Source organism: Poecilia reticulata, linkage group LG4, assembly GCF_000633615.1.
Source record: "Poecilia reticulata strain Guanapo linkage group LG4, Guppy_female_1.0+MT, whole genome shotgun sequence".
NCBI lineage: Eukaryota > Metazoa > Chordata > Actinopteri > Cyprinodontiformes > Poeciliidae > Poecilia > Poecilia reticulata.
This window is the reverse complement of record NC_024334.1, coordinates 2,492,663-2,510,293: the sequence shown is the minus strand read 5'-3', so window position 1 is coordinate 2,510,293 and position 17,631 is coordinate 2,492,663. Positions and strand designations below refer to the sequence as shown.

Below are 17,631 nucleotides of genomic sequence, written 5' to 3'. Positions count from 1 at the left end.
ATGAGCTAAAGAGTTTTGCTTTGAATGCCTTGGATAAATAAATATATTTTTTTATTGTAATTGAAATTCATAAACGCTACAAACTGAGTTTAGTTGCACTAAATCATGACTGTATTTATGTGCACAGTGGGGGTCATTTAAAAAGCATTTGAAATGCTTCTTTAAAAAATATAAAAACTCTTGTAGTTAATTGACAGTAGCAGCAGCAAAGGGAGCCTCTGGCTGTAGCTCAAACACATAGACGTTTACTTATTAATGCAAAAAAGACATGCCAATAAAAGGTTTTCCATGTAAAAATGATTTTTTTTTTCTTTGGTGGAGCATGAATGCACCTCGTTCCCATTTCTTCTGTCTCCAGGGAGAGATCCTGAACTGCCTGACCGAAGACAACTCATGCTACTTCACACAAACGTCGTGTGGTCGACGGTATCGCTTCACCGTATCCTCCGTCACAGCGGGCTGCAGTAGTGGGGTTAGCTCGACTGTTGCTGTTCAAACAGGTAAAAAACACCTACATCTACAAAAATGTGAACAGAAACACAAAGTTGTGTGTTTTTATCTTCCTTTCTGAACTCTTTCATGAGTGGGATTTTGCATTTGTGACATCACGCTGCAGCGCATCTACACTCCAGTTAACGATTAACAATTGACCAGTTACTAAATTGGTTGACGATTATTTGAACAATCAGTTAATCACGATTAATCTGATCTATTCTAAATGTGATGAAATAACCTCTAATGTATTGTTTTTTTTCTCCAGCACCATGCATGCCCCAGAATTTGCAGACTTCAGCCAGCTGCAGCAGCAACGTTCTGGTGAGCAAGTGGGACCTCGCTGAGGGCGCCTTGCGCTACAACGTTGAGGCTCAGGGAAACATCCGAAACAGCAGCTACAACTGCAGCTCACAGTCCAACAGCTGCGCCATGGAGGACGTCCTCTGTGGAGATCAGCTGACCATGACCATCACGGCGTACGACGACGAATGCGCCAGTGCTCCAAGTTTGGGTTTTCCTGCTGAGACAGGTGAGGGGAAAACTTGTTTTACACACCATTTTTTATGGGAGAAGTGTAAAAGTAACAGAGACTGGATGTAATCTGTTGCCTCTCGTTCAGTCCCGTGCGTCCCCCAGAATGTGTTGGCTACGAAGGAATGCGGGTCCAACTCCATCAGGGTATCGTGGAAGATGAACAGTGGAACGGCTTTCTACATTGCTGTTGCAAAGTCCAGTGACAATCTGACTGGCAGCTGCAGCTCCCTTACTCCATCCTGCACCATCACCGGCTTGAAGTGCAGCAGCAACTACACCGTCTACGTCGTTGCCTCGAACTTTATCTGCAACAGCTCAGAGAGCGAGATGGTCACCTTACAGACAGGTACTGTAACAGAGGAGCTGGGCAACAGTACACAGTTTCTAAAAATAAAAGAGAAAGGGATGCAGCTCTTTGGTATTAATCACCAACACTATAACAAGCAGAGATAAAGGCCACTGGGAAAAAAGAATCGACCTTTTTTCTCTGAATTCTGACTGGAAGCTGGAAAAAATAAATTTGAATCTTGAAGAAAAAACAATTGAATTTTGAGAAAAAAAGTTAAAATTTTGAGTTCAAACTCAGAAATCTGAGTTTAACGTCCGAATTCTGTGTTTAAAGTCTGAATTCTGAGAAAAATTTTGAATTTTGAGAAAAATCTGAATTTTGAATTTGAAGACAGAATTCTGAAGAAAAAAAGTCTAAATTCTTTTTTTTTTTTTCCAGTGGCTCTAAACCCCTTCTGTATTTTTTGTGAGGCAAATGTTTATTGGTGTTGAGTCCTGATACACTTGAGTGTAATTTTTGCTCTGTCGGCTAGTGGAGTTTTGTGTCAGTCGGTTGCTACGGCAACTGGCCTGTGTGTAGCTTAAAGAGAGAGAGAGAGAGAGAGAGGAAAAAGGGAAATCAGGAATGGTTTTGAGTTGTTCCTCTCTGTTTATTCTGTGCTGTTTTCCCCATTTGCTGTGGCCTAAAAATGCTTTCTGCGTGAATGTGAAACGTAAAGTTTTGAATCTGATGTCCGTTCCAGCCGCCTGCGCTCCAGACAACGTCGCCACCGCCCTGGACTGCACCTCCAACACAGCTCTGATCTCCTGGCGGTGGAGCTCGCCCATTAACTCCTTCACTGCCACCGTCACTGACGAAGCTTACGGATCGCTCAGCTGCATCTCCAACACGACCAGCTGTAAGGTTCCCAACCTGATATGCGGCCGCCTCTACAGCGTCTCCGTGTTTCACAACGACGCCGCCAGCTGCTACAGCATCGCGTCTCAGCCCGTCTACATGGAGTCCGGTAGGAGCAACATCAGCTACGGAGCAACATCAGCTGCAAACATGAAGCTGTGACCAAATAAAACAGACAACATTTGAAAAGTGGAGACTTATGTTACAGGACAAATACACTGTGATCGTTTTTGTATGGAAGAAGATTCTGACTTTAATATCAGAATTCTGATGTTTTTCTCGAAATTTTAAGTTTAATTTCTGAATTCTGACTTTGATCTAAAAATTCAGATTTTATTTCTCGGTATTCTGACTGATCCCAGAATTCTTAATTTCAAAATTCCAATTTTAATTCAAAATTCTGAAGTTTTTCTAAGAATTCTGACTTTAATCTCAGAATTCAATATTTTTCTCTGAATTTTAGCTTAAATCTCAGAATTATGACTTTAATTACAAAATTTGGATGTTTTTCCTCAGAATTCTGACTTTAGTCTCCAAAGATTAAAGTCCTGGTTCCACTGGCAGATTATTTCATTTATAAAATGATAATAATGTCTTATTATAAGTGAAATTATTTGCCAATAGAAGGAGTCCTTAAAGAGTTATTGACTCAAAACAAGCTCCTATATGTTGCTGAAAACTTACTTGTTTTATTTCAAGTGAACTAAGATATTTGCAATAGAAACTAGACCAAAAATACTTGATAACATTTAGAGTTTTTGCGACGCAGTCTTATTTTAATCACACAGGATCCACACTTTACCTCGTTTCACGTAGCTCTTCTCATTTCTGCGCAGTTCCTTGCGGTCCGTCTAACGTCCAGGTGAACGTGAACTGCGGCTCTGGTGCCGTGAACATCAGCTGGGACGCGCAGAAAAAAGCAGAGGGCTACATCGCCGTCATCTCAGACGCAAACAAGACGACGACCCAGTACAACACCACACAACCCAGGCTGCTGATTGGCTCACAGGGCTGCGGGCAGCAGTACACGGTGAAGGTGATGTCCTTCAACCGGAGCTGTGTCAGCTTTTCTTCTCAAACTCAATTCAAAGAAGGTGAGTAAAGCCCTAATTTGGTGCCATATGTGTAAATGAATGCCTCCATGTTCCTCATGGTGGGGCAGTTCGGGGTTAAATCGAGGTTTTACTCCCACAGCGCCGTGCGTGCCCACCAACGTGTCGGCAAGCAGAAGCTGTGGGCAGAAGTTTGTGGATGTGGCGTGGCAGTCGGGCCGCGGAGCCCAGAACTACACCGTGACGGCGGTGGACGGGCAAGGCAGCCGCTTGGCGTGCGTCTCCACGGAAACATCGTGCCGGCTGGACGCCGTAAAGTGCAGCCAGGTTTACAATGTCAGCATGGTCGCCATGGACGACTTGTGCAGCAGCATGAGGAGCACACCAGTGAAACTGACCACAGGTGTGTGTTTGTAGAGATCAGATTACAGAGATTTACCTTTTTCTAAGCCGAGGGTGTCCAAACTGCGGCCCGTGGGCTATCTGTGGTCCTTAGACTTGTTTTGTGTGGCCCCCAACTGAAATTCAAGAATGATTATTTTTAATCAGGGTAAAACTATGACTGACATAATTTTCTTACAGTGCAAAATGTAAAGTAGAACTCACATATTTTTATTACAAAGCTTTTATAATAAGACAAACAACGTTCATCCAGAAACTTTTACTAAAAAGTCAGCTTTGCTGAACCGAATCAGCTTTTACTTAGTTTATTTAATTCGGCTAAATACAGGGACCGTTTTGGGACAAAGTGAATAAAATGCGCACCACACTTTTCAGATTTATATTTGCCGCAAACTAATTACCATTAGTTGCTTTTTCCCTGCAGAGCCTTGCCCTCCGTCTCAGCTCACCGCCTCCATCAACTGCTCTGATAACTCTGCCAAGTTAAGCTGGGGCAGCAGCCCCAACGCTGCGTCCTACACTGGGAAGGCGAGCAGCTCGGACGGACACACGGTGACCTGTGACCCCGGCCTGACACTGGGATGCCAGCTGACGGGCCTGCAATGTGGCAAACAGTACAGCTTCACCGTGTCGGCGTCAGACGGTGACTGTCGAACTGCAGACAGCCAACCAGTCAATCTCACAACTGGTGAGAAACACAGAAACCTTTGTTTTCATTTCCACTTGTTAGTTTTAACTCTTTAATTTTCTCCTATGTCTCCTATTTACTTCGTCTAGCAGTTAGCCTGTGGAAATAAGCAATCAATTAATTAATTAATTGCAGTATAAATTAAAATTAGCTCGATAGTTTCTATTCTGATAAGTTTTTTGAAGGGCAATTTTGTTTACAGAAACTTAATAATTAATTTTTTATTGTTTATTTTTGGATATTTAAGATCTCTTCCAGTTCCAGTGTTAAATGCTCATTAGAATTTAAAGTTTATTAATCTTTGGTCATGTGTTCTTGCGTTATTACGACCCTGTTACTTTAAAATGGTCTCAAAACAACAATATTATCATTTATCATAATAACTTCCGGCACAGTTTATTTGTTATTGTGACAGTTCATCATACTGATAGTTAGAGGGTTCCACTAACTACACAAATAAAAGCTGTCATTCCTCTGTCTTGTTCAGCCCCATGTGCTGTTCAGGGCGTCATCACCCAGCTGAACTGCAGCACCAACGCTCTGAGCATCAGCTGGACGCCTGGATCCCTCCCGGTCAACTACAGCACCAGCGCCGTGTCTGCTAGCGGCTCCGCGCTTAGCTGCTTCACGGATGACTACAGATGCACTTTAGCCGGCTTGCAGTGCGGTCAGCGCTACACCGTGAGCGTGAAGCCCATCAGCAGCACATGTGAAGGCCGGAGCAGCGTCCCGCAGATTGTGAATGCAGGTACGTCCAGCGGTCAGAACCGTTCCCACCCAGTACAAAGTTACAACAACTCTGAACCCGAAGTGATCCGCGCTATCTTAGTAGGCAAGCGCTAAGCGTAGCGTACCCGCGGCTAACGAGACCAGCAAAAAGAAAATATGTGGGCACTCTTGACAAATGTTAAAAAAAGATACATGAACAAAATGGCTGTTGTCAGGATCGACCCACATGAGACGGAGAAGGAAAATATGTCAGACGATGTGGACAAACTGCCTCTGATCTCATAGTACAAAACAGTTACCTAGCTAGTGAAGAGGAAGAGTGAGGAAGATGGAGGAGCTTCACGGCCAGAAGTCCATGGACTCATAAAATCAACTTGTAAACGTAAGTACATCTAGTAACAAACATGTAGGCTACATGTTAGCCAGCAGATAAAAGCTACATTAGTTAAGCTGATTTTGCTAGCTCAGCAGTAAGTACTACAGTAAATATCACTGATGATTATGTTAGTATTACACAGAGGTAGGTAGAGTACTCTAGTAGTTGTAATGTACTTATTTTGTCTGTAAGTTAGATAAGAATGAGGCAAGATCAGGTTCTAGGCTTGTGGATTGTTTATTGTTGTCATAGCAACTCCATAGCAACTGCCTCCCAAGATGGCTGTCAGTTCCAAAAGTCACAGAAGTGTGACATCACATGAGAACTATGGATACAAGCCATGGGCGTCGTGCTCCGCTTGCCTACCAAGATGGCGCAGATCTCCTCCGGTTCAGGCTTGTAGGAACATGTATAACCACGTTTCTGGTTGACGTCTTCTTCTTTTTAGTCCCATGTGTCCCAGTGAACGTCCAAGGCAACGTGGAGTGCTCCACCAACACCCTGCAGGCGTCCTGGGCTGCAGCTGCTGGAGCTACAAACTACATCTCCACCGTGACCGGACCGGGAGGCGCCTCCACTTCCTGTCTGACCGCCAACCAAACCTGCTCTTTCCCCCGTCTGCAATGCGCTCAGACGTATAATTTCAGCGTGGTGGCCGTCAACGACAGGTGTAACAGCACAAAGAGCAGCACTGTCTCTGCAAAAACTGGTAAAACATTTACTACTGGGCAGTTACTAAATGCATAATTTTGCTATACGTTGTAATAATTTCCATGATTACTAAAGATAATTACCTCCTGCTCCATCAGTCATCATTTATTTTCTTCCACATCAACTACGAGAACTGTATTTCAATTGCATACAGTTAAATTTTCTTCCCAAATGTTTTTAAATCCACAATATTACAATTGTATGGAAGCCCATTTCTGCCATTCTGATGACAAAAAATAGACTTCTCTCATAATCATGACTAAGCTATATGATAAGTATGAGATTGTTATCAACTCATACTCATTAGTCATAAGCTATACAAATTAAATTAGTTTGTGTTTAATTTGTATGGAATCCCATTTCCGCCACTGCTGAGAAGAAAACAAAAACAAAACTTGTCTCTCATAATTATTATTAAGCCGTCTCATAAGTATGAGACAAGTTTATTTTAGTTTATCAGAGTGGCTGAAATGGGCTTCCATACAAATAAAATACATTTTTACTTCATTTGTAAATGACATATAAATGTATTTGAATTTTATACATTTCCATTTGTATGGAATGCATTTCCATACAAATGAAATGTATTTCATTTGTATGGAATGCATTTCCATTTCTCTCATAATTATGACTAAGCTTTATGATGAGTATGAGGTTATTATCTCATTCTTATAAATAGTAACTTCATATTTATGAGATAGCTTAGTCATAATTATAAGAGACTTATTTCTATGTTTATTTTATTTTTTCCAGAAACGGGCTTCCATCCATACAAATGAAATATATTTAATTTTAACTGACAAACTCATATATAACATAAATAACTTATAAATGCATAAGCTTTACAAAATGATGACTACACTGATTTATTTCTCTGTCAGGCTTTAAAATGTTTTTTAAAGAAACATTTTGTAACATAGTTACTTTGTTAACCTCTTTTCCTTTTTTAAAGTTTCTATGCGATGCATTTGACTTGGAAAACAATTCATGCCACTTGAACTGAAAAAAAGACAATTATTCAGGTGGAAACATGGTTTTAATTTTATTCACCATATCTGTGTGTACTTGCATGCACCTCCAGCTCCATGTGACCCTGCAAACGTCGCTGCGTCTCTGAACTGCCTCTCTGAGGTGGCGACGGTGACGTGGAGCGCCAGCACCGGAGCGAACCTTTACACCGTCGTCGCTCAGGCCGGCGGACTTGCGGACTCCTGCAACTCGACCGGAACCTCGTGCGAGCTGAGCAAGCTGCAGTGTGGAGAGAATTACACCGTCACCGTGCTGGCCGGGGACGCCAAGTGCAACAGCTCCATTCTGGCCAAAACCAGCATAGTAACAGGTGAGAACACTGCAAAAACGCAAAGTCCCACCAAATCAAGTTTGGTCCAATTTCTGGTTTAAATATCTTAAAATAAGACAAAACTAACTTACACGTAGCTTTTCAGCAAGCTACATTAGCTTGTTTCAAATAAATGTGTCCTTAATATTAATGAAAATACCTAATTTAACTGAATTAGGTAGTTAAATTTATGTAACTACCTAATTCACAGTGGCTGTGCTCCAATGGATTAAAAATAATTTAAAATGAGACAAAAACTCGTCATATTCACTCAACATTTGATTGAATCACTTTGACTTGATCAGTTTTAGCACATAGCTTGGATTTTAAACATGAAATTTCATATATACTTGTACATAAATTGCCTTAATATTAAAAAATGGTGTAAATTTAAGAAAGTTAAAGAAATTGGGGTAAAATTGAATGTCAAAGGGAGAGAAAGTGTCTCAGACTCAGCCTAATTAACCAACTAAAACACACATTTATGAACTTTCTAGCATTGAATTTAAACATTTACGTCGTTAAGACGTTTCTCTAAATAACACAACTTATATTCTGCGTTGTTTTTTTTTTTCCATGTAGCTCCCTGCACTCCAGTGATCAAGAATTACTCTCAGTACTGCGTCACTAACCAGACTTTGGTTTCGTGGGTTGAGGATAAGGACGCCGTTAGCGTAGCGGTCAATGCTACGTCCGACAGGGGTCACTCGCTGAGCTGCAGCTCTTCCACCAACAGCAGCTGCATTCTGGGTAACCTGCTGTGTGGACACACCTACACGGTCCAGGCTGTCGCTACCGGAGTCCAATGCACCAGCAAACCCAGCTCTGCTTTCCAGATTATCACAGGTTTGAGCAACATAAAAAATACATTAACTTATAAGGAGTTAAATTAGGCTCAAAAGAGTCAAAATGTGCACAAGATTTGTATCTATGAGTCAAGTTTATTTGTGTAGCACACTTCTGCAGCAAGGCAGATAAAATGAGCTTTGTCTTTTTTTTTTAAAATTGACTTTTATCTCACAGAATTATGACAAGTTTTTGAGAAATTAGACTTTTCTTGCAAAATTTTGACTTTTTTATCAGAATTCTGACAATTTTCACAGACTTTTGACTTTTCTCTCAGAATTTTGACTTTTTTCTCAGAATTTATATTTTTTCCCCAGAATTTTGACTTTTTGTCAGCATTTTGAATATTCTCAGAATTTCACATTTTCCTCTCAGAATTTTGACTTTTTACCATAAAATTCGGACTTAATATTTGGCATCAAAAGTAGGAATTCAGAGGAAAAAGACGTAAATTCTGATAAAAGTCAGAGTTCTTCATTTTTTCCTAATTGTCCTCCGTAGGTTAAGGCTCAGAAATTCAAGCTTTTCTTCTGCCTTGAATGCATAATCTAAGAAAGACTGAAAAGCTGAAACAGGCCAGCGGACTGCGTGAACCTGTCCGTCTGCAGCTGGTGATTCCTAAACGCTCTTTTGCAGATTTGTTTTTGTAGAGTTTTACCACACATTCAGTTTGAAACGTGTCAATAAGAGAAACTTTACTCTTATGTCAGTGTTGAAGTACACATTCATGCATTCCTGAATGATGTCATACGCTTACAAATCTTGTGTGCTTTTTAAATGTTTGTGAGACGAAGTTGTCTCCATAGTTTCCGTTAAATTGGAGCTGTTTTCTCTCCATCAGCGCCCTGCACCCCGGGCAACGTGGAGTACCAGTACTACTGCGGATCTGGGATTGCTCTGGTGAGCTGGGACGAGGCTCTGGGCCGGGACAGCTACTACGTTCGCGCCCTTGCGGGCGACCACTCCGTCTCCTGCAGCGCCAGCCAGGGCACCGACTGCTCTCTGCCGCCGCTGCGATGCAGCCGCAACTACCAAGTCGAAGTCATATCAATGGCTAGCAACTGCAACAGCAGCATTCCTGGAGTCACTCACATACAGACCGGTGAGTCACGTAGGTCTGCAGCCAACGATTACTTTAGGGCTGCAACTGTAGATCATCATGGTGATGAAGGATGTTCAAAATCAATGTTTTTTAAAATAAAACCCCGTTTTGTGTCACTTCCTGTCAGCTCCTTGCGCTCCCACCAACCTCAACGCATCCTTGTTGTGTGGGAACAACACGGCGGAGGTGAGGTGGCAGCCCAGCGACGGAGCGGTGCTGTACAGCGTGACGGCGACTGGACGAGACGGCGACCTGAAGCGCTGCACCACAAACACCTCCACCTGCTTATTACCCAACATGCATTGCTCTCAGACCTACATGATCATCGTCACCCCGTCCTCTAACCAGTGCAAAGGCCAAGACACACAGGTGTACACCTATAATGCAGGTGAGACGTAAATGACAAAATGTCAAAATGTAACTTCACAGCGCCCCCTAGAGGAGGTGGGGATTTTCTTCTGCAAAAACACAAAATCTTACCAACTATTTTTGTTTAGTTTCTAGTGAAAATATTTTTTTGCACTTTGCAACGGGACAAAACTAACTTACAAGTAATTTTTCAGCAAGAAATAAAAACTATTTTAAAGTAAATATTGATTAAAAACTAATAGTTCCTCTGGAAGTTTTGTTATGAGTGATGTTTTTATTACTTATAGCAGTAGAAAAATGTAATTTTATAAGTAAAATAATCTGCCAATGAAACTGGTATTTTTTCAATATTAAGGAATTATTGACCTTAAACCAGTTTCTGTTTCTTGCTGAAAAGTTACTTGTAAATTGGTTGAGTCTTATTTCAAGTGTAGAAGATATTTGCAGTAGAAAACAGATAAATTATGTCGTCAGATTTTGTGTTTTTGCGGCATAACAAAGTAATATTTCATAAAAACTCTCCCACAGGTTCCTGTCCTCCTACGAACATCCGAGCGTCTTTGCAGTGCGCTGGCAACGTGGGTCAGGTGACCTGGGACGCTGCGCTGCGAGCCGAGACGTACGACGTCACGACCGTGCCCTCCGTCCTGGACCAACACGTCCACAGCTGCTCCACCGACGGAACCAACTGTTCGCTGACGGACCTGCACTGCGGCGAGACGGTCGCCATCACCGTGGCAACCATAGAGCGAGGCTGCCGGAGCGAACCCAGTGACCCGCTCATGTTCAAAACAGGTCGGACACACAAACTGTGGTCGTTGTTTTATAAATAATAAAAACATTTCACATTGGACAATCTCTGTTCACTGAACTAAACAGTACTACATTGATTTTTTGTTTTTTTAAATAAATGATTTCAGATAAAATATTTATCTTGAAAAATACGCAAACTTGTTAGAAGGAAAAATCAAAAAAATAAAAATAGTGCGTTAAACAAAGAAGAGAGTGAGGAAAATATGTTTATTTTTTTAAAAAGGACATTTGAAAATAGACAGAGACAAAATATTGCACCAGGAGAATATAATTAATTAATAATAAACAAAAAAATATGCTAAAAAAACCAAATGAATACAAAACGTGTAAAAAATTAGAAAAAAAATAAATTGTGATAAAATTGTATCAAAGAAGTAGAAAATGTAAGTAATTAAATAAGGAATGGAAACTAGTGAAACGGTAAGATTATAAATAAATTGGAAAATTAAATAATAGTGATACTATTAAACTTATACTGTTTAAAATGATAAATATTAATTCATATTATACCGCATTAGCACTTAAGTTGGGAAAATTCTGATTGTTTTTATTTTTATTTTTTTGGATGCAATATTTGACACATTAATTACTTTATGAAGTATTTATTCTAATTTTAATGCTAGTTTTGGCATGCTCTGTCCTCCATATACTTTTTGCTCATAACAATGAATAAATGCTTTAAATTACATGTGCAAATTAGCTATGCATTTCTAAATAGCAATAGAAATAATTGATTATTTTATTTCTAAATAGAAATTATACAATGTTCTGGCATTTTTTTTAATGAATTCTGTGGTTCAATGAAGTCAAAATTAAATATTACTTTATGTGAATTTATGTGAACATATATTTTTTGGTCTTGTTTCAGTGATCTGCCCTCCCACCGCTGTGGCGGCTGTGACAACCTGCAGCAACAGCGACATCACCGTTAGCTGGAACCTGAGTCCGGAAACCGGAGCTCGGTACTTCATCCACGCTCAGAAAGACGGCGGGTCGGTCGCCAACTACTCGTCGTCTCAGCCGTTCCGCGTGATCAGCGGGCTGCGCTGTGGCGAGACGTACAGGTTCAAGGTCGCCGCAGTGAACTCTGAGTGCAGCAGCATCTTCAGCAAGCAAGTGGAAGCTGAAACAGGTACATATGTGGACGCTTGGCGGCAAATACTTTCTGATTAAATAAAACATTGTTATGATGGAATAGAAAGGACAAACACCATTTTATAGGTGGCTTGTGTTGACCTGAGATTTAAAAATGTTAGCAAATTAGCTCCAGACACTACAAACTTTCTTAAAGCTGCAGTTTGTAACTTTTATGACAAAATATTTCTTAAAAAATGTATCTCTTTTCTCAACATAAGGGAGAATAATGTTTAAATATACACTGCAAAAATAGAACAGTATTTTTGGTCTAATTTCTAGTTGGAATGTCTTAGTACACTTGAAAAAGAAAAAAACTAGAAGTGAAATAATCTGCCACTGTAACTAGAAAATGTCCATCAATATTAAACACTTGTTGACTTAAATCAAGCTAATATATCTGGCTAAAAAGTTACTTATAAGTTAGTTTTATTCTTATTTCAAGTGCACCAAGTTGTTTGGAATAAAACCAGACCAGAAATACTTGGTAAGAGTGCGTTTTCTTTGCAGTGTAATTGGAAATAATATTTAAATATAACTACTATATTACTGGAATTTTATCCATCCATCCATCTTCTTACACCCTTGTCCCCTAATGGGGTCAGGAGGTGCTGGTGCCTCTCCAGCTAACGTTCCGGGCGAGAGGCGGGGTCACCCTGAACAGGTCGCCAGTCTGTCACAGGGCAACACAGAGACACACAGGACAAACAGCCATGCACACACACACTCACACCTAGAGGCCAATTAACCTGACAGTCATGTTTTTGGACTGTGGGAGGAAACCGGAGTACCCGGAGAAAACCCACCATGCACAGGGAGAACATGCAAACTCCATGCAGAAAGACCTGGGCCGGGAATCGAACCCAGAACCTTCTTGCTGCAAGGCAACAGCTCTACCAACTGCACCACTGCACTACCCCTGGAATTTTATATTATTTTCTATTTTTATTTAAGGTTGAATATACATTCTTGTGCTAGATTTCCAATCAAATTTCATGATCTATAGTTGTCAAATTAAAGTTTTATCCCCTTTTCAGTGGAGTTTTTAAAAATTTTTGTTTTCAGCTCCTTGCCCTCCCACCAACCTGACTGTACAAACTGAATGCAGCACCAATCTAGCGACTCTGAGCTGGGCTCCCAGCAGATACGCCGTTTCCTACACCGCCACCTACACCGGTACGCACGGTCACGTGGTTTCCTGCTCTACCAACACAACCAGCTGCTCCGTGAAGGTGGACTGTGGACACCAGTACTCCGCCGTTGTGGTCGCCTCCACTGTAACTTGCAACAGCAGCCAATCAACTGCTTTGACCTTTGACTCAGGTAAATAAAAACCTATGTTTGTTTGTGTTTTTTAATCTGCTCTGACAGATTACCAATTAATTGTAGATTAATTGTGTATTAGATTAATATTAGTTATGATCGATTATCTAATAACATCCGATTAGTCTTTTAGTGTTGTAGTTTGGCCTCCATCCAGTAGAGGGCGTCGCTCGTCATCCTTAAGCAGAGCCGTTGATACAGACATACAAGATGGCGGCGCTATGTAGTAACGGCAGGAAAGAGAAGCCACTCAGACGGAACCCGGTTTAGCATGAAAATGCACTTTATCCGGTTCTATTTGCAAATATAAACAATCGACAAACTGTTGAACAAAATCAAGCGACTCTAATTTTAATAGCTCTCATTTCTCAACCAAAAATAACAAATTTTCCAAGGGGATAAAGTCTGCACTCCTCACTGACAGTAATTTCAATCTGTTAACTGGGGATTTAGTGTTTAACATATTTAAATTATTTAATATTTTATTCAGCAACCTGATGTATTCCTGTTTTGTTGTATTTTACAAATATGTCTAAGTTTAATAATGCGAATTTATTTAGCCCTTTCAGTGTGGTAGTTTGTCGATCGACCAGCAGAGGGCGCCATTGCTCATCCTTAATCGGATCCGTTGATACAGGAATTAAAGATGGCGGCGAAATATAAGGACTCCAGGAGAAACTTTATCCGGTTCGGTTTTAAAATATAATCACTTGTCAAACAGCTGAAGTTTTACCTTAATTCAGTCGAGCAGCGTTAAGTCCTCTAAAAATTGCTGATGTGCTATGAAGGAGATAAACTCTGAACAGCTCCGACCTGAAAGTAATTTTTATGAGCATCTCTGTTCAAGAGGGATTCACATAAATTAATATTTTCATCTTTTAATTTTGTATTCAACAGCCTAACAGGTTCCTGTTTTGTTATATTTTATAAATATGTAAGTGTAATATTGTGAGAAACTAACAATTATGTTTATATAATTATTGTTTTACACAGCTGATGCAAAAGGTGTTTTGTTTTAAACTCAGAATGCCCAGTTTACATCTTGATGCAATTGAAAACTCAGTTTTTTAAAGAAAAATAATCAACATTATTTTTACACATTGCATTCCTAGTCTGCTCGTCTCAGAATCATTTGATAAATTAATTTATAAGCATAGGTGGGTAGTAACTAGTTACATTTACTCAATTACATTTACTTAAATTTACTTTTTGGAGTATTTTTACTGCGCTGTACTTTTTACTTCTTCTTGAGTAATTTTATTATGTAAGTATTATTAAGTATTTTTTGTCTTGAGTGAAATTTCTGGATTTTCTACCAACTGAATGAAAACCAAAATTCACCAGACACAGACCTGCAGTTTCTGTTAAAGTTTCATCAGTTTTTATTGAAAGAAACTGATTTGGAAAATTTTATTTTGCCTGATTTAATTTATTTTGTTACTTATATTGTCATTTTGATAATTAAGACACCTAAATTTCCACTCAACTTCATATTTTGGTCTGTCTGATGACGTAAATATGAAATGATTGATAATTTGATAAGTTACTCAGTACTTGAGCAAATTTTTTTACCAAATACTTTTTTACTCTTGAGTAATTTCTTGGACGGACACTTTTTACGTGAGTAAAAACAAGTTGAAATATTGCTACCTTGAGTACAGGTTTTGGAAACTCTTTCCTCCTCTGCTCATTTATTGATTGATAACCAGCCTCTTCCTCCATCAGCTCCGTGTCTGCCTGACCGGGTGGAAGCAGAGCTCAACTGCACGGCCAACTCCTTCTTGGTGAAGTGGAGAGGAACCCTCGGTGACGTTGGCATGTACACGGCCATCGCCATCGGCAGCGACAACACGCGTGCGAGTTGCGACTCCGCCAGCACTCAGTGCACCATCCGGAGCCTGAAATGCGGCGTCCTGTACAGCATCGCCGTCACCACGGCCTCCATCGACTGCGGCACCATCGATGGCTCAGACTACAAGATTTACTCAGGTGAAGGAAACCAAAGCAGATTCAGCTCCACCTCCTGCTAAAACATAAAGGATTTATCCAATCACATGGATAAAACATACTTTGAATACAGGTTTTGGGAACTCAGAAGTTGCAGGGCTGCAACTACTGATTATTTTAGTAATTGATTATTTAGATGATTAATGATTAATTGGGTAGACAAAAGGGACATTCTGCAAATTTTCATTTAATTTGTTAATCCTTTTTGAAATTCTTCCTTCTTTAAACGACAATTTTTCCAAAAATTCAATAGTAGTATTCCTTAAGTATAAGCTTGATCATTTGTAGATTAATTAGTAATTGAATATCAAAAAGTGCATAGAAGGAGATTTTGTTGTTTATTCAGAATTTGAGCCAGATCAAGCTAAAACTTTACCACTTGAGGAGTTTTTTTAGAAAATATTTACAGATGTAGGTTTTGTTTTATCATTTTAAGTGCGAAGTTTTAGACCTTTGTACAAATTTGGCTTAATCCCTTCTCCGAATATGCTGTTCTTTCAGAAAACAGCCCAGTTTTGAGTCTGTATTAATGATTAAAGGATTACTAATCTACACCAGAGCTACTGGCCAAATAGCTGAAGTTGAGGGATTTTTAAATACATCTCCAGATGTGAGCGGTCCTGTGTTGAGGTCATGAATTTATATAATTAATTACACAGAAAAACACAAAATATTACCAGGTCTTTTTGGTCTAATTTATAGAGCAAATATCTTAGTACACATAAAATAAGACTAAACTAACTTACATGTAACTTTACAGAAAACCTCAGGAGCTTATTTTAAGTCCTTAATTTACATTTTTAAAATGTCACCAGTTTCTCTAGCAGATTATTTAACTTCTGGCGTTTTTCCTGTGTTATAAGTGAAATAATCCGCCTGTGGAACCTGGCAGATATCTGTCGTAACATCTCTTTTCTTAACGTTTTCTTGATCTTTTTGCTCCAGCTCCCTGCAAACCAGACAACGTCTCAGTGAACCTGGAGTGCAGCGCCGGCGTGGCGATGGTCGCCTGGAAAAACTCGGGTCCGGATCAGCGTCAGGTGGTGACCGCCGTGGACAACAGAGGACAGACCAGCTTCTGCAACTCCAGCAGCTCCAACTGCACCTTCCACCAGCTGCAGTGTGGGAATAAATACGCCATCAACGTCGTCGGCTACACCAACTCCTGCAGCAGTGAACCTGCTGCTGCTAAGGAGCTCAGCACCGGTAAGAGCAAAGCAGCTCAACAAACTGAGAAACTATTGGTCAAAATTCATGTTAACTACGACAAATGTGCAATAACAGAGTTTCTGTAGGTTTTACCAAGTCAAATGTAAGACTTTTAAGACCATTATGATTTAAATTTAAGACCTATATCACAACAAAACAGAAAAATAATTATATATTGAGAAGGAGTTCTTAAAGTGGACGTTTCTAAAGAGCAAACACTGATTGGCTGGTTCCAATTCTTAAATATCTTTATTTGTTTTGAACTACTTCAGTAAGTTTCACATGATTCCAGCAGCTAATGCTAACTAGCTGCTAATGCTAGCTAGACTCAAACATTTTCCTGGTAGAAAAGTCCCAAAAGAGCAAACTAACAAAGAATAAATGAGATTATCCCACTAACAAATTTTGCTGAGAGATAAATTGTCCCAGAAGTTATTGAGATAATCGATAATTTTGTTGTTTTGAGACCATTTGACTTGAAAAAAATAAATAAAAAAAGAGAAATACATCATGCATATAGAAATTATTGAGCTCTTTTTAAATTATCATGCAGTTGATTTATTACTTATTGCGACAAAACTTACAATTTCTTTAATAAATTGAAGTCATTTCAAGGCCTTTATTTTAGACTTTAAGACTTTTTAAGTACTGACTTAATTTCAAACCAAAATATTACACGTAGAGACTACAATTGTCCTTGAACAATTTCAAATGAATCTCTGTTCTCTTAAAAGCTCCCTGCATCCCCACCCACGTCAAAGCGAGCGTGGACTGCGACAGCGGCATCATGGCCGTGACGTGGGACGAGGCGCCGGGCGCCACTTCGTACGTCGTCTACGCCCGGGGAAGCCTCGGCTACGAAGCCCAGTGCAAGAGCGCGAGCATCGACTGCGACTTCGTCAACCTGGAGTGTGGGCAGGACTACAACGTCTCGGTGGTGGCTCAGCATGACACCTGCGTCAGTGCGCCGAGCGAAGCCATCACCATCAGCGCAGGTAAGACGGACAAGAGTTCATAAAAAATGACAAAATCAACGTCAAACATAAAAAGCAAAGCTTTCATAGTCAGTTCAAACAGGAGTCGGAAGAATCCAATTGTTATGAAGTCCTACCTACAATTAGATATACATGGTGGGCTTTAGTCTAAAATGTAGAGTCCTAATCAATCATTCATTCAGCCAATCAAGTTTATTTGTGTAGTGCTTTACATCATAAAAATACACACAGTGAACCATTGGGAAGCCCAGTAAACGTTGCCACGGTTACACACCAAATATGTCGGCCATTGTTTCATTTGTTATGATTGGAAAGCGACTC

General features: G+C 40.0%; 1 protein-coding gene across 1 annotated transcript in view; it reads left to right on the top strand.

Annotated features, from left to right (window-relative positions):
* fndc7b (fibronectin type III domain containing 7b) overlaps positions 1-17,631 on the top strand; it is a 61,351-nt gene that overhangs the window by 8,774 nt on the left and 34,946 nt on the right. Inside the window, exons 8-26 of the mRNA XM_008406271.2 lie at positions 359-500; positions 761-1,024; positions 1,115-1,375; positions 2,061-2,324; positions 3,052-3,309; positions 3,410-3,670; positions 4,094-4,357; positions 4,845-5,105; positions 5,911-6,171; positions 7,255-7,512; positions 8,095-8,358; positions 9,200-9,460; positions 9,588-9,848; positions 10,358-10,624; positions 11,511-11,774; positions 12,842-13,099; positions 14,825-15,088; positions 16,052-16,312; positions 17,050-17,310. Coding sequence (XP_008404493.1) covers positions 359-500; positions 761-1,024; positions 1,115-1,375; positions 2,061-2,324; positions 3,052-3,309; positions 3,410-3,670; positions 4,094-4,357; positions 4,845-5,105; positions 5,911-6,171; positions 7,255-7,512; positions 8,095-8,358; positions 9,200-9,460; positions 9,588-9,848; positions 10,358-10,624; positions 11,511-11,774; positions 12,842-13,099; positions 14,825-15,088; positions 16,052-16,312; positions 17,050-17,310 — 4,855 coding nt within the window. The remainder of the gene's footprint in view (positions 1-358; positions 501-760; positions 1,025-1,114; positions 1,376-2,060; positions 2,325-3,051; positions 3,310-3,409; positions 3,671-4,093; positions 4,358-4,844; positions 5,106-5,910; positions 6,172-7,254; positions 7,513-8,094; positions 8,359-9,199; positions 9,461-9,587; positions 9,849-10,357; positions 10,625-11,510; positions 11,775-12,841; positions 13,100-14,824; positions 15,089-16,051; positions 16,313-17,049; positions 17,311-17,631) is intronic.